At 39.3% G+C, this 21,630-nt stretch overlaps 1 protein-coding gene across 2 annotated transcripts in view; it reads left to right on the forward strand.

The window, feature by feature from the left end:
• LOC126424547 (neurofilament heavy polypeptide-like) overlaps nt 1-13,130 on the forward strand; it is a 38,629-nt gene extending 25,499 nt beyond the window's left edge. The window contains exons 6-7 of one of the 2 annotated variants that reach the window (XM_050087291.1): nt 6,493-6,693; nt 12,675-13,130. In XM_050087291.1, coding sequence (XP_049943248.1) covers nt 6,493-6,693; nt 12,675-12,775 — 302 coding nt within the window. In that variant the 3' untranslated portion in view covers nt 12,776-13,130. The remainder of the gene's footprint in view (nt 1-6,492; nt 6,694-12,674) is intronic. The other variant, XM_050087292.1, reaches the window with a different exon arrangement.
• The last annotated feature ends 8,500 nt before the right edge of the window (nt 13,131-21,630 follow it).

Below are 21,630 nucleotides of genomic sequence, written 5' to 3' on the forward strand. Positions count from 1 at the left end.
GGTATAAAATGGTAAGACAAATTTTGAAGCCATATTTTAAAATGCAAAACATTTCTGGGGGCAGATTAGGATTTGGACCATAATTTATTGGTTATGAAGTGCAAATCCAAATTGAAGAGTTTCAGAGGGTACATTAGGCAACAATCCATGGAAACAAGGTAAAGAAATAATATAGATGAGTGGGTAGCTTTGAGGCCTAATAGAAATCCTTGAACAAAACAGGAAATATTGAAATTAATTGAAAAGGACAAAATATAAAAATGCTGCAAACAAAACAGAAAAAAGATAATAGTCCCCTAAAAATGAGATTGAGAGGAACTGCAAAATGGCTAAGCAAGCCAGTGCTGAGCAAAGAAGGGAAAGCTGAATGGTGGAAGAAATATATAGAAGCGCTATACAAGAGAATTAAACTTGAAGGCAATATTATAGAAAAGGAAGAGGAAGTAAATGGACATGAGTTGGGAAAAGAATGTAATAATTCCAGTCTGAAAGAAGGCAGTTGTGGCAGCATGAGTATTACTGAACTTTCCATTTAACAAGCTGTGGTTGCAAAATATTGACACGAATTATTTATAGAAGCATAGAAAAATTGGTAGAAACTGACCTTGGGGAACATCAGTTTGAATTCGAAACAATTCCAGGAACATGCAAGGCAATACTGACCCTACAAGTAGGAAGATAGATTCAATAAAAGTAAACCAACATTTATTGCATTTGCAGATTTAGAGAAGGGTACTGGAAGTGTTGGCTGAACTACAGTCTTTGAACTTTTGAAGGTACCAAGGATAAAATACAGGGAGTGAAAGGTTATTTACAACCTGGACAGAAAGCAGCCTGCAATTAGGAAAGTCAAAGGAAATGAAACAGAAGTGCTGATTGAGACTGGCTTGTAGGCTATACGTGATGTTTTTAAATCTCAATATTGAGCAAGCAGTAAAGCAAACAAGAGAAATTTGGATAAGGAATTGAAGGCCAAGAAGAAGAAGGAGGAGGAGGAGGAAAAAAATTTTGCAATTTGCCAATGAGAGTGTAATTCTGTCTGCAACTGCAAGGATTCGAATGAAATGTCGAATGGAATTTATAGTGTCAGTGTCTCAAAGAGAAGTTATAAGATTAGGGTAATTGAATGTGGTCAAATTAAACTAGATGATACTGAGGGTATTAGATTAGGAAATAAGACTCTAAAAATTGATGAGTTTCACTATTTGGGCAGCAAAATAATGAATGATGGCTGATGTGGACAGGATATATAGGATGGTCCATAACTATGTACAGGGCTATTACAAATGATTGAAGCGATTTCATAAATTCACTGTAGCTCCATTCATTGACATATGGTCACGACACACTACAGATACGTAGAAAAACTCATAAAGTTTTGTTCGGCTGAAGCCGCACTTCAGGTTTCTGCCTCCAGAGCGCTCGAGAGCGCAGTGAGACAAAATGGCGACAGGAGCCGAGAAAGCGTATGTCGTGCTTGAAATGCACTCACATCAGTCAGTCATAACAGTGCAACGACACTTCAGGACGAAGTTCAACAAAGATCCACCAACTGCTAACTCCATTCGGCGATGGTATGCGCAGTTTAAAGCTTCTGGATGCCTCTGTAAGGGGAAATCAACGGGTCGGCCTGCAGTGAGCGAAGAAACGGTTGAACGCGTGCGGGCAAGTTTCACGCGTAGCCCGCGGAAGTCGACGAATAAAGCAAGCAGGGAGCTAAACGTACCACAGCCGACGGTTTGGAAAATCTTACGGAAAAGGCTAAAGCAGAAGCCTTACCGTTTACAATTGCTACAAGCCCTGACACCCGATGACAATGTCAAACGCTTTGTATTTTCGGCACGGTTGCAACAGCTCATGGAAGAGGATGCGTTCAGTGCAAAACTTGTTTTCAGTGATGAAGCAACATTTTTTCTTAATGGTGAAGTGAACAGACACAATGGGCGCATCTGGGCAGTAGAGAATCCTCACGCATTCGTGCAGCAAATTCGCAATTCACCAAGTTAACGTGTTTTGTGCAATCTCACGGTTTAAAGTTTACGGCCCCTTTTTCTTCTGCGAAAAAAACGTTACAGGACACCTGTATCTGGACATGCTGGAAAATTGGCTCATGCCACAACTGGAGACCGACAGCGCCGACTTCATCTTTCAACAGGATGGTGCTCCACCGCACTTCCATCATGATGTTCGGCATTTCTTAAACAGGAGATTGGAAAACCGATGGATCGGTCGTGGTGGAGATCATGATCAGCAATTCATGTCATGGCCTCCACGCTCTCCCGACTTAACCCCATGCGATTTCTTTCTGTGGAGTTATGTGAAAGATTCAGTGTTTAAACCTCCTCTACCAAGAAACGTGCCAGAACTGCGAGCTCGCATCAACGATGCTTTCGAACTCATTGATGGGGACATGCTGCGCCGAGTGTGGGAGGAACTTGATTATCAGCTTGATGTCTGCCGAATCACTAAAGGGGCACATATCGAACTTTTGTGAATGCCTAAAAAAACTTTTTGAGTTTTTGTATGTGTGTGCAAAGCATTGTGAAAATATCTCAAATAATAAAGTTATTGTAGAGCTGTGAAATCGCTTCAATCATTTGTAATAACCCTGTATACATAATTATGGCCACCTTGTAAAATGCAGGCTGACAACAAGAAAGGGGGGGGGGGGGAGGAATTAGCATCTAATATTAATTCAAGTGTTCAGAAGTCCTTTCCAAAAGTAATGGTACGGACAGTAATCTCACGTGGAAGTAAAATGTGTACAGTAAGATGATAACGCAAGAAGAGAATAGAGGCTTTTGAAATGTGGCACTGCAAAATAATACAGAACATTATATGGGTAGTTCGAGTAACTAATGACGAGTTACTGAATCAGATTGGAGGAAATATAAATTTATTACACAACTTGACAAAAGGAAGAGAGAGGTTGAGAGGCTTCAAGGAATTGTCAATTCGGTAGTGGAGTGAAGTGTGGGGGTAAAAGTGGTAGAGGAAAACAGTCACAAATACAGTAATTAAGCAGGTTGTAGGCTGCAGAAGCTCTGCAGGGGTGAAGAGGATCACACAGTATAGATCGGCACAGAGAGCTGCACCACACGAGGCTTCAGCCTGGAGACTTTAATAACAACACCGTGTTGTTCTCGGTAGTGACAGTCACCAGTACAGTGCCGTGTAAGCTCTGATTTTACTGTAGTGCTTATTTGGCAAGATGTTTGTGGGAGGAAATAAAACATTTCTTGATTCACCTAATGAGGAACTCTTTAGGAATTATGAGAGTCTGTCTGTGCCCATTGCTTGTGGCATCTTTGCAGTTGAGCATTGTTATTAGGAATTGTGATCACTAAATGAACCTGTGATGAACTGCACAGCGGCTGTAGAATGTTCCCCTCTCTCTTTTTCTATTAATCCAACATATCAAGTCTGATGAACAGTAATCTGGCATTAGTCAGAGGGAGCTTTATAGTCACTCTCCTTTCTAGGTGCATTCTACTTGCTTGTTTAGTATTATTCTTCTGAATTTCAGTGTGGCATCAACCTTCCCCACACTTAGCTTTATTTTTTCATTCTATTGTGAAGTGCTTTGAATAGAAACCCATAGATATTTGATGTCTGTGAAATACAATTACTTTTTAGCAATAGTTTGACCAGTGATTGATCTTTCCACCACAAATAGTGTATTGACCGACCTATGGGGACCAATAATATTGTAGTACAACTACGGTTTTCCCCTCTGCATTTGGAGAATTTTGTATAACAACAGGTAATGCAGTATCCATTCCGCCACAAGTGTAGTGTGTAACTGTTATTTCGGAAGGCCAGTTGGTAGAGGTTTTGCAGTCACAGTAGTCAGAGGTGGGACGTATGAGTGATTTGTGATGCTCACTCCATTTAACGTCCTCATAAAATGTACCACACGGGTATTTGTACGAGTTCCCCAATTACAATTGTGACTTGTTGATACTGTAGTCATAGGATTCTTCTTCCTCTTCTTTTAGAGCACAATTTCACATTTCTGACCATTTACAGCAAGTTGCTATCTTTGGACTACTTTGAAATCTTATCAAAATCTGATTACTTATTTGTACAACATTTTTAAACGGCACTGTACTTTAGGAACCTGCATCACGTGTGAAAAGTCTGAGGTTTCTATTAATATTTTCTCTACGGTCATTAATATACATTGAATGACAAAAGTCGTGGGATAGCGATACGGACATATAGAGATGGGCGATATGAACACATACAGACAGCAGTAGTATCACATACACAAGGTATAAAAGGGTAGTGCAGTGGTGGAGCTGTCATTTTTACTCAGGGGATTTATATGAAAATGGTCCCAACGTGATTGTGAGTGCACGATGGAATCAATAGACTCTGAACCTATGATAGTTGTAGCTAGATGCATGGGGCATTCCATTTCGGAAATCGTTAGGGAATTGAGTATTAAGAGATCTACAGTGTCAACAGTGCCCCGAGAATACCAAATTTCAGGCATTACCTTTCTTTCACCATGGACAATGCAGTAGTTGACGGCCTTCACTTAATGACCAAGAGGAGTGGCGTTTGCATAGAGTTGTCAGTGCTATGCTGACAGGCAAACAACACTGCATGAAATAATCACAGAAATGAATGTGGACTGTACTACAACTGCAATTGTTAAGATAGAGCAGTGAAATTCTGTATTAATTGGCTATGGCAATAGATGATCGATGTGAGTGCCTTTGATATTAGAACATCACCTGCAGTGCCTCTCCTGAGCCCGTGACCACCTCAGTTGGGCCCTAGACAACTGGGAACCGGGGCCTGGCCAGATGAGTCCTGATTTCTGTTGGTATGAGCTGATGGTAAGGTTAGTGTGTGGTGCAGACCCCATGAAGCCATGGACCAAGTTGTCAACAAATGCTGCATTTATAGTGAATGGACTGGGTTCTCTGGTCCAACCGAACTGACCATGTACTGGAGGAATTGGTTATGTTCAGCTACATGGAGGGCAATTGCAGTCACACACGGACATCATGTTTCCAAACAACAATGGAATTTTTAATGGATGACAATGTGCCATGTCTCAGGGTCCGAGTTGTTCATGATTGGTTTGAAGAACATTCTGGATAATTCAAGCGAATGATTTGGCCATCCAGATTGCCCGACTTGAATCCCATCAAAAATGTATGAGACATAATTGAGAGGTCAGTTCATGCACAAAATCCTGCACTGGTAGCACTCAAGCAATTATGGATGGCTATAAAGGAAGCATGGTTCAACATTTCTACAGGAGTCTTCCAACGAGTTGTTAAATCTGTGCCACATTGAGTTGTTGCACTGCATTGGGCAAAAGAAGGTCCAACATGATGTTAGGAAGTATTGGGAGATTATCTTGGTGTAAAATAGGAACAGCAAGGATCACAACACACTTACCTGGGGCACATCTGAAGTTACCTCTAGTTATGTCGACGAGTCTCCATCTGGGATAATGTCCTGCAGTCTCCCTCTCAAGAAATTATTAATCCTGATGGTGTGAGAATTGAGCTCAGGCAATAGTACAGGATTCTCTGTTCGAAAATAACTTTTGGAGACAGATTGTAACATTTCGTCTTTTTTGTCTTCCGCATGCAATTTGAGTTCTTATGTCATGCTTGCATGGCTGGACATTAATTTGGTGCCACTGGTACCCATTACGACAATCAAACTTTCTTCGATTTTTGTGATAGAACTTTGCATAATATTGTCATTACTCACCAAAGGCTCATCTCGTAGCTATCTCGACAGCTGATTGCGGTCAAGTTGATGGTGACTACACCGGGTTAGCTCTGGTTTGTTGTATCTCTGTACCCCAACTGTATTCCTGAAATGAAGCCTCTGTCAGTCTGCTTCCTTTTTCCTGTTTAGTTTGTCACAATTAAGGATCTCAGGTATGTCATAATCCTGAATTCATGAGTATGTGTCACAACTACCTGAGCCTGTTTTCCCACATTTCTCAGTAGTGGGCTGCAGATTACTGTTGCTGTTTCAAAGTGCCCGCAACTGCTTTTGTCAACCCCACTCCCTGACCTTTATTTTTATTTCTTACATTTGGAGAAAACACCCAGAAAAACATGTGTGTACAACCTCGGTCACATCTTTATTTAGTTTTAGTAGAAAAGTTGGTCGGCTTTTTGACTGTGTTCCATTTTCCATAAATTTGCATCACGGTGGATGTGTGGTGGCAAATGGAACTGATCAGTGAAAAGCTTTACACTAAAACAATGAGTAAATGTCACAAATCTTTTTTTAATATCCATTAGTGGCTGTAAGGGTGATACTGGTTACCTGGATGAATAAATTAAAAATTTGTTAGAGATTCTACAGATTCTCTTGAGAATTGATTATTTCCTTTAAAAGGCAACAGTTTAAACAGAGAAAAGAATCAATACTGATTTTGTTGTGTTGCAGTTATTTGTGTGTTCCTCATCATTAAATTCACACTGACATTTTGAAATTCTTGTACCTCAGCAGAACCGCCCCAGAGAAAGACAGCAGCAAGTACGAAAGTGGAGCCCATACTGAAAGAGCGGAACACGGCGGGCCGTGTGGACGACAGTGGACTGAATTTCCTGATGTCACTGAGAGGCCAGAAGGTGGGAGGGGTCAGCGAAGTGGAAACTGCAAAGTTGGCTGCGGGTGCCACAGTATCAAGATCTGCGATAGAGGAAGGTGAGTGTATCAGCTGTAGGTTACGTCTGATTTTCCGGTCATACCAAAGTGCCAGTTAGGTGTATAGTTTTTAATGTGTAGTTTGGCCTCGGATCACACCAAATGGTGCCGTTACCAGTTTTGACCGATTGTTGTTGTTGTTGTTGTTGTGGTCTTCAGTCCTGAGACTGGTTTGATGCAGCTCTCCATGCTACTCTATCCTGTGCAAGCTTTTTCATCTCCCAGTACCTACTGCAACCTACATCCTTCTGAATCTGCTTAGTGTATTCATCTCTTGGTCTCCCTCTACGATTTTTACCCTCCACGCTGCCCTCCAATACTAAATTGGTGATCCCTTGATGCCTCAGAACATGTCCTACCAACCGATCCCTTCTTCTCGTCAAGTTGTGCCACAAACTTCTCTTCTCCCCAATCCTATTCAATACTTCCTCATTAGTTATGTGATCTACCCATCTAATCTTCAGCATTCTTCTGTAGCACCACATTTCGAAAGCTTCTATTATCTTCCTGTCCAAACTAGTTATCGTCCATGTTTCACTTCCATACAGGGCTACGCTCCATACAAGTACTTTCAGAAACAACTTCCTGACACTTAAATCAATACTCGATGTTAACAAAATTCTCTTCTTCAGAAACGCTTTCCTTGCCATTGCCAGCCTACATTTTATATCCTCTCTACTTCGACCATCATCAGTTATTTTGCTCCCCAAATAGCAAAACTCCTTTACTACTTTAAGTGCCTCATTTCCTAATCTAATTCCCTCAGCATCACCCAACTTAATTAGACTACATTCCATTATCCTTGTTTTGCTTTTGTTGATGTTCATCTTATATCCTCCTTTCAAGACACTGTCCATTCCATTCAACTGCTCTTCCAAGTCCTTTGCTGTCTCTGACAGAATTACAATGTCATCGGCGAACCTCAAAGTTTTTATTTCTTCTCCATGAATTTTAATACCTACTCCGAATTTTTCTTTTGTTTCCTTTACTGCTTGCTCAATATACAGATTGAACAACATCGGGGAGAGGCTACAGCCCTGTCTTACTCCCTTCCCAACCACTGCTTCCCTTTCATGTCCCTCGACTCTTACAACTGCCATCTGGTTTCTGTACAAATTGTAAATAGCCTTTCGCTCCCTGTATTTTACCCTTGCCACCTTTAGAATTTTAAAGAGAGTATTCCAGTCAACATTTTCAAAAGCTTTCTCTAAGTCTACAAATGCTAGAAACGTAGGTTTGCCTTTCCTTAATCTTTCTTCTAAGATAAGTCGTAAGGTCAGTATTGTCTCACGTGTTCCAGTGTTTCTACGGAATCCAAACTGATCTTCCCCGAGGTTGGCTTCTACTAGTTTATCCATTCGTCTGTAAAGAATTCGTGTTAGTATTTTGCAGCTGTGACTTATTAAACTGATAGTTCGGTAATTTTCACATCTGTCAACACCTGCTTTCTTTGGGATTGGAATTATTATATTCTTCTTGAAGTCTGAGGGTATTTCGCCTGTTTCATACATCTTGCTCACCAGATGGTAGAGTTTTGTCAGGACTGGCTGTCCCACGGCCGTCAGTAGTTCCAATGGAATATTGTCTACTCCGGGGGCCTTGTTTCGACTCAGGTCTTTCAGTGCTCTGTCAAACTCTTCACGCAGTATCATATCTCCCATTTCATCTTCATCTACATCCTCTTCCATTTCCATAATATTGTCCTCAAGTACATCGCCCTTGTATAGACCCTCTATATACTCCTTCCACCTTTCTGCTTTCCCTTCTTTGCTTAGAACTGGGTTTCCATCTGAGCTCTTGATATTCATACAAGTCGTTCTCTTATCTCCAAAGGTCTCTTTAATTTTCCTATAGGCGGTATCTATCTTACCCCTAGTGAGATAGGCCTCTACATCCTTACATTTGTCCTCTAGCCATCCCTGCTTAGCCATTTTGCACTTCCTGTCGATCTCATTTTTGAGACGTTTGTATTCCTTTTTGCCTGTTTCACTTACTGCATTTTTATATTTTCTCCTTTCATCAAGTAAATTCAATATTTCTTCTGTTACCCAAGGATTTCTACTAGCCCTCGTCTTTTTACCTACTTGATCCTCTGCTGCCTTCACTACTTCATCCCTCAAAGCTACCCATTCTTCTTCTACTGTATTTATTTCCCCCATCCCTGTCAATTGCTCCCTTATGCTCTCCCTGAATCTCTGTACAACCTCTGGTTCTTTTAGTTTATCCAGGTCCCATCTCCTTAAATTCCCACCTTTTTGCAGTTTCTTCAGTTTTAATCTACAGGTCATAACCAATAGATTGTGGTCAGAGTCCACATCTGCCCCTGGAAATGTCTTACAATTTAAAATCTGGTTCCTAAATCTCTGTCTTACCATTATGTAATCTATCTGATACCTTTTAGTATCTCCAGGGTTCTTCCATGTATACAACCTTCTTTCATGATTCTTAAACCAAGTGTTAGTTATGATTATGTTGTGCTCTGTGCAAAATTCGACCAGGCGGCTTCCTCTTTCATTTCTGTCCCCCAATCCATATTCACCTACTATGTTTCCTTCTCTCCCATTTCCTACACTCGAATTCCAGTCACCCATGACTATTAAATTTTCGTCTCCCTTCACAATCTGAATAATTTCTTTTATTTCATCATACATTTCTTCAATTTCTTCGTCATCTGCAGAGCTAGTTGGCATATAAACTTGTACTACTGTAGTAGGCGTGGGCTTCGTATCTATCTTGGCCACAATAATGCGTTCACTATGCTGTTTGTAGTAGCTTACCCGCATTCCTATTTTCCTATTCATTATTAAACCTACTCCTGCATTACCCCTATTTGATTTTGTGTTTATAACCCTGTAGTCACCTGACCAGAAGTCTTGTTCCTCCTGCCACCGAACTTCACTAATTCCCACTATATCTAACTTCAACCTATCCATTTCCCTTTTTAAATTTTCTAACCTACCTGCCCGATTAAGGGATCTGACATTCCACGCTCCGATCCGTAGAACGCCAGTTTTCTTTTTCCTGATAACGACATCCTCTTGAGTAGTCCCCGCCCGGAGATCCGAATGGGGGACTATTTTACCTCCGGACTATTTTACCCAAGACGACGCCATCATCATGTAATCGTACAGTAAAGCTGCATGCCCTCGGGAAAAATTACGGCTGTAGTTTCCCCTTGCTTTCAGCCGTTCGCAGTACCAGCACAGCAAGGCCGTTTTGGTTATTGTTACAAGACCAGATCAGTCAATCATCCAGACTGTTGCCCTTGCAACTACTGAAAAGGCTGCTGCCCCTCTTCAGGAACCACATGTTTGTCTGGCCTCTCAACAGATACCTCTCCGTTGTGTTTGCACCTACGGTACGGCTATCTGTATCGCTGAGGCACGCAAGCCTCCCCACCAACGGCAAAGTCCATGGTTCATGGGGGGGGGTTTGACCGATTACCATACGTAATATACCATGACTCGTGAGAGGACTTTATCGAGTGGTCCTGTTAAGATTTTCTCAGCACTTGTAGCATCGTGATGAGTGCTAAAGCTCTCAAAAGCTCATTTCTCAAGAATATCTCTTCAAAAGATAAGGTTTTCGACTGGTGATAAGTACAAAATGTTTCTAACATTTCATCAAAATGGCCAGTAGATCAGTGTATAATGTAAAAGTCAGCTCAGTTCACACAAGTTGCACCTTTTTTATTGTAGTTAAAATTCTGTACTTATTATCAGAAACAAACATTAAATAACAAATTCTGAAACATAATTTTTAATAAAAAATAACAAAACCTAAATTAAAAGTTGCTACAAAAATGGAAAATCTAGGATGGCATAATTACATTGTTATGAAAAGGATAGTGTGGTACTTAGCACAGGGCGGAGATACTGAGTCGCAGATAGGCCAAACAAAATCACTGTCAAATAAGTCTTAGGCCAGAAAGGCCTTCATCAGAATTAGACAACATATGCACACTCCACTGCCAATTGGAGAGAAGAGGTGTTTGTGGCACAACTTGACGAGAAGAAGGGACCGGTTGGTAGGACACGTTCTGAGGCATCAAGGGATCACAAATTTAGCATTGGAGGGCAACGTGGAGGGTAAAAATCGTAGAGGGAGACCAAGAGATGAATACATTAAGCAGATTCAGAAAGATGTAGGGTGCAGTAGGTACTGGGAGATGAAGAAGCTTGCACAGGATAGAGTAGCATGGAGAGCTGCATCAAACCAGTCTCAGGACTGAAGACCACAACAACAACAACAACAACTAAAGTTGAATAAAATTTGTTTTGAAAGTTACATTTTTTTGTATAGGTTGGAACAAATACAACACAGGAACAGGACTCGGCTGGATGAATGGAAAAAATCTGCCAAAACAACTGTCAAGTTGACTGGCAGAACTGACTTCAAACAGGCTAGGGCTGAACCGAGTCAGTCTTTTTCAGTGTGCTCCATTATTATGCATTCAGGCCAACTAGACTGGAGAATTTGTAGCTCTGTGATTGCATTTGACACTGTGTTGCATTCCACAGAGTTTAAAATGATCCCAACCATTGGAGAGAGATTGTCTGTAAAGCTACATAATTTACCCTGAACAGCCTGACAACCAGAAAAATCCGAGATATATGGAGATTGGTAAAGTCACAGTATTTCTCATAGACATCAGTAGTGTCAAACCTGCGGTTCAGTAGAGTTGCTGATAATCATTGCTAGAAATGTGTGAGAATTCCATAATGAATAAAAGACCTATATCTATATTGCAGGAGGAGGAAAATACCCTCTCTTTTCAGTTCCCCCTCCCCGCATATGCCTATGCATTTTCCTTATTGAATTCTAAATATTCTTGATAAAACAATTGACATCTGAAACAAAGTTATAGTGGAGACCAGACAGTGACAAAGCATCGAGTTACCCCTGTAAGACACATTGACAATTTCCAGTTGAAAGGACTGAAAACTGAGAATTGTGTCCAGTTAGAATGTTACATAGCAGTTCCAGTCCTTACCCTATCTGTGAAGTCCCGTACAACAAATGGCGACGTTACGATACTGTATCATTTTTGGCAGTGTAATTTGCTAACTATCACTAGATTCCATAAATGTTATTTACAGAGAAAGCTGTATATGGTAACAAGAGTGGAGACATGGCACAGCTATTGTGGCTCTACATTCTGTGACCGTCCTGAGACCTTTGACTGTAAAATTAAACTTTGTAAATTAAAATGTTGAGGCATTATTGGCAGCCCACTTTCATTGCTGGGATCTTACTAGTGTCGGAAAACATCAAATTGAAGTCTCTTTCACCAGAACTAATGACTTGTGCCCTTTTGTCAAAAAGTGTGTGGACAGCGATTTTCATCATATCGAGAAGTTGTCAAATCCCTCCCAGAACAGACAGTGTTTCTGAGGCAGTGACAGCAGAATGGAGTTGGTGTTCACAGAATTGGTTCAAATGCATGAAGATGTGTAGAAATATTAGAGGCATACAGTTAAAAAAACAATCAAATGATTTGCCCTGCAAAAGTCTTTTGCTCTTCTTATAAATAGTTAGTAAGCAGTCCTCGTTAATCGAGGGGCCCAAATTCGACCCACAAATCAAACTGTGGAGAGGTTCACAATTTAATCGAGGGTACTGGCATGAGATCCAGTTACGAGGAACTTTTCGTCACGTCTCATTGTATTGCAGGATCTTTCTTCTGCAACCTAGAGTCTAGTGCCTAACAGCTTATAAGAGGGCTTAATTGTGGAGGCAGGTAGCAAGCTCATTTAAATTCTTGCTGCCAGTGAGTAAGGTGAGGCAGGCAGAGATGAAATATGCTCGCAATCTAACAGATAATGATATAGAAAAGTTCTTTGTAAACTGCCATTTGTACACATGATATGTGAGCTCACAAAACTTGTCAAATCTCTTGCCCACACTGCTATTGCATTTTCAACTGCAGGTCACAGTGTGTTTGTTTTTAGAGTGACATTCAAATATTTTCTAATTTTCAGACGAAATGAAAGAGTCACAAAAGCCAAAGCCTCCACCAGTGATAGCTGCAGAAAAGAAAGAGGACCTCGAAGATTGGCTCGACTCAATGCTGGACGACTGACGTGGGCAGATACTCGGCACACCTGCCCATAACGCAGTAATAATGAACTCTACATGCATTGCTTTCTTTGCTTTATTTACAGACTTAAGTTTCAGCTCCTTTTCATATAATAACTATGCTGTAAAAAAAATATGTTTTATTTTGAGCCATTTAATTTTGTCGAGCTTATGTCGCTAAGGTCTTCTGCTCATGAAGATCTATGTATATACATGTACAGCTAATATGGTATGATATACTTTACTGTAACACCATTACCTAATGTGTAATTTATGGAAGAGTGTATCTGTGCTTATTTATTTGTGTTAGCACTTTCTGTACTTAAATCAGTGCTGAAAATAAAATTTGCAATATCAGATTTGAGCAAGATATAAAAGCTTTGTATAACATAACAATTTGTCTACTGTTATTATTATTATTATTATTATTATTATTATTATTATTAAATTAATCATTTTTGTGTGTCACCCATTTTATAATATAAATTGTAATTTATGTAACTGAAATATAAATGAAGAATGAAGTAAAATCGACACAGAGCTATACAGATTGCACTCAACACTGTGCGCGCACACACGTGCAGCTACACTGCTCTGGCCACGTAAATTGCTCCAGTGTCACAGTCTGGCTGAGCAGTGCTGTTGGTTGTCAGGTGGAATGAATGGTATCTTTTCCGATGCTAGTTCCCCTGTCCAAAACTGGTTTGATCCACTGTTGGCTAGCTATGCCTATCATAGCTTCACGGGATCCCAGTTAGCTGCCACTTTTCGTAGTATTTACAGGGCCTTCACAGCTATAGCATTGGTCCTGGGGCACTCGAAGTTCCCGCTGTACTTCACCCCTGTAGGCCATCCCCTACTTTGCAGTGTTGCTCGTCTCCCACAGCTGGGATGAGGGGTTGGTCTTCCGACAGATTATGCGTCTGAAACATGGGTAATGAAGAAAAGATATGTAAGTAGATTACAAGAATGTGAAATGAAGTTCCTTAAAAGTAACATAGGAACAAAAAGGAGATACAGGATGAGGAATAAAAGGGTAAGGGAAATAGTGAAAGAGGAACCTGTGCAGAACAGGATAGAAACATCAGGGCTAAGATGGTACAGGCACTTAAAGAGAATGGAAAAGAAGAAGATTCCCAAGAAGATATATAAAATGGAGTTGCAGAGGAAACGACTGAGAGAAAGACCAAGAGATAGATTGCTCAAAGGTGTGGAGGAGTATGATGAAGAAAGAGGTGAAAAATGGACCAGAGTGAACACAGGAAGATGATGGGAAAACAGAACTAGACGACGAGGTCTGTTCCAAACAGACCCAGCCTGGTGAGGAAACTGTTCATGATGATGAGTTCACTTTCTGAGAGTCGTCTTTTGTCCACTCCTCACTAAATTGACACATCTGATTTTCATTCTCTAACAATGACCTTCTGTTAACAGATAAAATAAATGTGGTTAGCTGTAAGATTTTCTCAAAAATATCCTCTCAAATCATTCCATTGTCCCGCATTTGTTGCCTTTGTGTCCAACCAAACTTTGAAGTTAATAAAGCTACTTCAATACCCAAAATTTTGAAATTGTCTTCAGGGATCTCGTGTTCCTATCTTTCCTTCTCTTTCTCTCCCTCCCTGACTTAACATTCAGTAATATTTGTCACCTTATGTAACATTTTTTGTTGGTGTTTCTATGTCACATACTGTAATATAGGTTGTCAGTACTTCTGTTACACACACACACACACACACACACACACACACACACACACACCACATGTCGATGCTATTTCGTGAGCTCCACTACTAGAGTACTCCACACGAGCTCGTCATTTCCCCAATTGCACTTCCATTTTGTGTGTAATGATTTTTATATTCTTAGTTGTATCTTGTTCTAATTATCCTGTGGTTCTATTAATTTTGTTTCTACTATTTCTAATATTTGCTGTTTTGTGTTAGCAGAAGAGCCAACACCATGTTACGAGTGGAGGCCAAAATGCACGAGTTTTAGCTCTCACAGGCTGGCGTGAAGAGGGAAGAACTATACTGACGTGAGGTCTAGAACATGACAAGGAATGAGAATTAAGAAAGTGGACGTAATTAGTTTGATACTTAACTTCAATCCATTAATGATGCACGTCGCTCTTGACTGTACATGATTCACACGATTATCTGTTCAGAATACATTCATTGTAACTGAATTTGGTGCCTTGCTAGGTCGTAGCAAATGACGTAGCTGAAGGCCATGCTAAACTGTCGTCTCGGCAAATGAGAGTGTATGTAGACAGTGAACCATCACTAGCAAAGTCAGCTGTACAACTGGGGCGAGTGCTAGGGAGTCTCTCTAGACTTGACCTGCCGTGTGGCGGCGCTTGGTCTGCAATCACTGATAATGGCGACACGCAGGTCCGACGTGTACTAACGGACTGCGGCCGATTTAAAGGCTACCATCTAGCAAGTGTGGTGTGTGGTGGTGACACCACATGCTGTTTGTCCATTAGAAAATTCTGTTTTGAACTAATGGTATGTGACTGTTCAACATTATCTATTTTTTCTTTAAAGTCTAAACAATCATCTAAATATTTTACATATTTTATGCTAGTTCCATTCTCGTTTCTTGGTTGTTCATCCACCCATTTGAGAACCCAAATCAAACAGTTAATGTTAGTTTTCCTTCCATTTGAGAAAAACTGTTATCTGTTTGAGAAAAGTTTTTGGTTCATTTCTGTTAAGTTTGTCTACTCCTTCATTTCTGCTGATAGGTATGTCAGTGCCTCTAGTTTTGTAGGTAATTTTGTCAACATGTTCGTATTTGTTTCCAACATCTCATTCCCCTCTGTGCAAACCATGAGCTTCAATCACCTCACAAAAAATAATTTAAAAAGTAGCAGAAGAGATACTGACAGTAATTAGGTAGGTACTAATAGTAATTGATATATCTTTCTTTGATCTGTGTTTCTCTTAACTCACAGAAATTCAAATGATGAGTTCACTGTTCATATTGAATACTGATTACCATCTTAACTGTATAATTTATAACAATGAAAATAATCAATTTTTGACAATATAAAGTAATTGACTACATAAAAATCTACTTTCCAAGCAGTGGCAGGAGAACACACATATATAAAAAGGTTTTAGGTATGCAAGCTTCAGAACAAGGGGCTCTTGCTTCCAGTAGAAGGGTTGAAGGGGAAGGAAGAGGGTTGAAGGAAAAGAATGAGAAGTCCAGGAAAAGGGGCAGAGTTTGAAAAATTCACCCAGATTCCTGGGTCAGTGGAGAGTTACTAGATGGGATGAGAAGGAAAGGCTAATTGTTGGGGACTTTACGAGACGAGTGCAGTCCCCAACAGTCTGTCTTTTCTTCTCATTCCTTCTGGTAAATATCCCCTGGCCTGGGGTTCTGGGTGACTTTTCCGAAATCTTCCCTTTTTCCTAAGTCTCTCCAATCCTTTTCCTTCACTCCTTTTCCTTCCTCTTCAACTCTTCTGCTGGAAGAAGGAGCCACTGGCTCTGAAAACTTGCATAATTATCATAAATGATGATATTCTGGTTTAAAGTATTGTACTGTCATGTGTTGAAAAACTTATTTTCGTGGTGTAATATTGTAGCATTAGTAATTGATGTATAGACAGAAAAATATGTATGTGACAAAGTTTCACCCTCATAGTAGAAAACTTTTAAAATGTAAAAAATCTTGAAATAAATTCTATGTAAATAAAAAGTTCAAACACGGCAAAAAACCAGGTGGTATTGTAGACTTTTGTTGGGGGAGGACTCCACAGGGCGTGGTTTATTGTGAAGTGTAGAGGCTGCATCTGCAGCTTGTCCTCAGGGATTGTGTGATGCATTTGTCCTAAGAGTTGGGATGGTGCATTTGCTCAATCTTTTATGAAAGCCTATTGCACCGGATATGTGGCACTGCTAGCTGCTAATAAACATGTAGGACACTCGCCGCACACACTGTCACCGATTTATCGAACTATTCTTTCCAGAACCGAGCTACAAGCGTGTCATGCAAACAGTGCTAGCAAAGTCTGCAAACATATTATTAATTATTTCAAAATTATTCAAAGTGGTAAAGCAATGGGAGTAAATCTTTAAGCATGAAATAATGATCTGGGAGTCTCGGTCAGTGTTGGTTCTTCATCAGTAAAAACTTCATATACACACAGTTCATACCATTCAATAAGAGTACGTCAGTATCTGTTAATTCACTTTAGAAAGGAAACTCTTAGTCCACCCTTTAGTTTTATCATAATATCAAAGTGATCAGCAGGTCTTCAATTCTTTGTGTTACGCATTTGCCCAACCTTGATCACCATGCTGCAGCAATTGCTCTCATAGGAATTTAGTCTGAATTCATTGCATTCTTGCTGATTCAATCATCTTTGATACAGTCCACATGAAACTGATAAAATATTGTCAAATCGCGAGGAGCGGAGTCATAAATAAAGTTCTTTTCAATAAGTGGTTTCTTCTTTCCGAGTTTTTGAAACTGTGTAATATTTGTCCTGATCGAACTTCACTTTCCTTCTGTTATGTTCCTTTGCTTACAGCAGATTCTCTTCTCAACATGGTCTCCATGTGAACAGTTGTGACACCATTAATGGATACATCAGTCTTCTTTAAATCTCAATCAATTAATAATCTTGCAATGATATTCTCTTCCAAATAATTGTCAGTAGTTGTGAATAACTATGATGGTGGATCCGAAAGTAATTCTTAAACTGTCACAAAAAGTTTAATAATGAACTGTCAGGGTGTCCCAGGAGCAATGGTCAATATTTGGGAATATGACAGGAATGATCGTTCAAAGCAAAAAAGTCTAATAAACGTGGGCTCTTAAGTTCACATCTTAAAAGCTCTGAGCGCTTGTTCATCCTTGCTACTGTGAAACATATCTCTTCTACTGAACAATTGCTCATAGCTTTTAAAACAAATCCAGAATTTAATTCAGTCAAATTCAGTATCCTTACATTTATCTCAACTATTAAAGTATTTGGCTGTTCCCACAAATATTGCTCTCCTTTTGAGTGTTTTCCTATACTATGTAAAAGCGAGTAATGTTTACTTTTATACAAGACTGTTATGCACACTTGTACAATCAGCACTGAGATGTGCAAGTTGGAAATGTTGTGTTACTTATGCTGCATGTGAACTGTCACGTAGAGGAATGTACTGACTTTTTGAAGGTGGAACTGCGGAAGCATAACGTGTGTCCTTTCTACACTTGTGTGAATACTAATATTGGCACAAAAAAGATGGTGGTCATGAGTCACAAGTAGCTTAACCCATAATAATCTTTATTACATGTGACAGTGCATAATTTGAAAACTAATTAACATCTTCCAGGTGCCCCCTACAACCAATAAAGGTGCCACAATAGTTAGAATGCTGACTCATATTGAGGAGAATTGCCTTCAAATACTTGACAATCATCTGGATTTAAGTTTTTCACACATTTTCTAAATGGCTATAAGCATCCAAGATGGTCCCTTTGCATGTGTCATAGCAAATTGCCTTTCCCTCAGAATATCCTTAGTTCCCTCTGAGTCTTTTCTCATGCCTTCCTCTTTCCTCTCTTAGCTGTTTCTTTGGTTTCACCGTCTCCTTATCTTCTGTCAATGAGTTTTACTATGGGAATGCCTGTACCCTGTCCTCCTGAGTGTGATTTTTGCAGCCCTCACTGCTAAGCTATGATGTGTCATTTCTTACCAACTTTCACTCAGAAAATTGTATGGTCTCTGATAAATTTCAGTCACACTTGCATTCACTCAACTTTTTTCACTTTTGTTACTTGCTTCAATCAGTCTCTCTCTCTCTCTCTCTCTCTCTCTCTCTCTCTCTCTCTCTCTCTCTCCAGTCAAGATTTGAATGTCTCTCTTTCTATTTATAATCTCTACCTTTCTTTTCTATAACTGCTGTCTCTGAAACTATGGAACACTGGACATTCCCTCACCCAGCTTGGAATTGAGACATCAGCCTTTGTCACTATATAGATGTGGGAAAAGTGTTTACAGTAGTTAAGTCACTTTCTTAATTCTTCAACAAGGAAGTAGTAACTTCCAATATTAAGTTACCTTTGGTTTTGTCCACTACAGTCAGTTTCATCATTACCCCATTTGAAGATGAGACAGTAAATGCATAATCAAGTTAAAAAAAATTGATTTGATTATGTATTTCAGGGTTAGTTGAGTTGCCAATTAAATTTTGAACACACTTAATTACTGGCCTCTTCTTTATCAGGTGCTTTGAGCAGTGGTCTCATATTTAGGGACAGGATAATTTTGCACAAAAAAATAATGCAATTTTTGTGATTTTTTAGTGATGTAAGGCTAACATGTTTTATGAAATGTGAAAGTGAGGATTTTTCCCATTCTCGTGGAAAAATGTTGTAAGTCTGAGGGCAGTGGTTTACTAATATTGGTAACTAATAGTTAGTGAATGCTGAAACTGGATGTTGACTTTTTCTCAACTCTGATAATTGTATACAAACTTAAAATAACAGTTGTTTCCCAAGTAAAGAACTATAGCTCTAAGTGTCATGTCGAACAAACTGCATTCAGTAACAGTTGTAATCACTAATATGACTTTTCCTGACACTTTTGCACAACCTGTCTCACAAAAAATGGTACATTTTTCAGAGATCTTTAATGTGGTGCATCAGTTAAAATATATATTTTCATGATATTCAAGTACAAATCTGAAAAACACCAAATACCACCCTTTTGTTTTGCTAACACACAAAACTGACACAGCATCTGATACTTGTCAACCTAAATGGCCTATGCAACAGATTGTGGTATCACCATAAACTTCATTCACAAAATAGTAAAATCAACATTCAAATGAGTGTTGTGTGACATTACATGTTCTGTGCGCAAACCGAGTGGCATGATGTTGATTTATGTCTTTATGAAGCCAAAGTGCTATATTTGGTGATTTGTATGTATACAAGCAAGCTACAAAACTATGCAGATTAAAGATTAATTAATGCACCACATTAAAGAAGTCTTGAGACCACTTAAAAAAAAAAAAAAATTAGGCCACCTACGGGCAGACGAGGGACTCTCCTTTTCATCCAATTCAGTCTCAGTCAGTTTCACAGGCAATGTTGATTTTGGTTATAGTGCCCATTTGCTTATTCCTTTGCAGCACTATTCCCTTGTGTTAAAGTTTGTCAGTAAGGCTGAAATTTTGTAAAAAACATTATAGAAGATGACAACAGAAAGGCTATCTCAGAGAGAAAGAAATTAAAATAGTGGACAGGATAACTTGAGTAAAACAAAATAAAAACGGGTTAAAAAAACAAACTCAGGGTCGAATATCAACAGTTAAGGAAAACATAGATTGCTGCTTACTATAAAGATGACACATTACGTTGCAGACAGGCATAATTAAAAGACGCGTATACATAAAGGGTGTTTGTATCTGTTTCTTTTGCTGACTAAGGCTGTGGTGGCCGAAAGCTAAGTATTAGTGTCTTCTAATCATGCCTGTCTGCAACTTAGTATGTCGTCTTTACGGTAAGTAGCAATCTATCCTTTTCGTATAGGTTAAATAAAGACAGATGACGAATTACATTTAGGCAGAATTCTTTGTGTGTTATCGCAACTGTACTTCAACATGCATACAATATTTCAATAATAGGGCTTTCTGCTGAAATATAACACTACGAGCATGCTACAACCCTGCCAAAAAATTTACAACAACATTAATAAAGGTTGAAATGTGTCTGTTACGACATGTAGTAAAATGTGTGAATGACAAGAATAGGGAGGGACAGTAGAGTTTAGGAGTTAAATTAACAAAAATTAAGTGCGTGTAGTTGCTTAATTTAGTGCAATTGCAACAACAAATCTGGCAAGAGTACTTCATGTAAAAAGCTTTTTTTCTGGACTCATATGCCGCTGTAGCTTGTTTCCTTCAGTCGTCGTCTGTAATATTATGCTTTACTCTTATCAAATTAAAAGAGCAGTACTTTTCAGGTTTAAAACATATTTAGCTGATGGCTGGGTGGGGAACTTGATGGTAAAGTTTTGAGATACCTTGTAGAACACAACCGTACTTTAATTTTGTTGGGAATGAGTCCTATTCCATTTATTATACTACAGAATGTGTGCCCTTCCATGTGTGTTTTACATACTGAAACAAAATTTCAGTCTCATAAATTTTTGTGCCTTCTCTGTACTGAAACAGTAAATGAAATATTAATGTGATTGTTTACTGGCTTGGAATATGTAAAGAGCTCTGGGTAAGATGTGTGTATGAAATTGATAAAGTCTAAAAGTAGTGCCAAATGTCACTGATTACTAATCAGTGTACAGTGTCAAAGTGGAAGGTCAGTCTGGCCCTGGGAGCAGTTATCCAAGATGTCTCCATGTTGAAATGAGCCCTACAGAGATCACTGCATAACCAGTCATTGCTCTTCCCTTGTTTCAAACTACTTATCCTTTTTCGCATAAATAAATACAAAATGTATGGCAAAGGTAAGCAGATGTAAATATTAGACTTTCCTTGTCACGTCTGAAATTTGAGATAAACAAATTAATAAATAAAAACTGCACAAGTTATTAAAACCATAATAATGAAATACTTTTAATAAGTAAAGCTTCTCAACTAGTATAAAAGAGATTTACTCATTATGTTGTGCAATCTTAAGAAAGCATCAGGACTCTCAGAGCAACAATATGTGCAGGTAATGCTGACTCTGTGTGTGTGTGTGTGTGTGTGTGTGTGTGTGTGTGTGTGTGTGTGTGTGTGTGTCACTGTATTGACATTCGCAGCGCTGTGTGACCTTGGCAGCCGAGTCTGCTTATCAGGCAGCTGGCAGTGATGCAATCAGCAGCTGTCTACGTATTAGCTGTAT

The sequence above is a fragment of the Schistocerca serialis genome, chromosome 10, assembly GCF_023864345.2.
Source record: "Schistocerca serialis cubense isolate TAMUIC-IGC-003099 chromosome 10, iqSchSeri2.2, whole genome shotgun sequence".
Classification (NCBI taxonomy): domain Eukaryota; kingdom Metazoa; phylum Arthropoda; class Insecta; order Orthoptera; family Acrididae; genus Schistocerca; species Schistocerca serialis.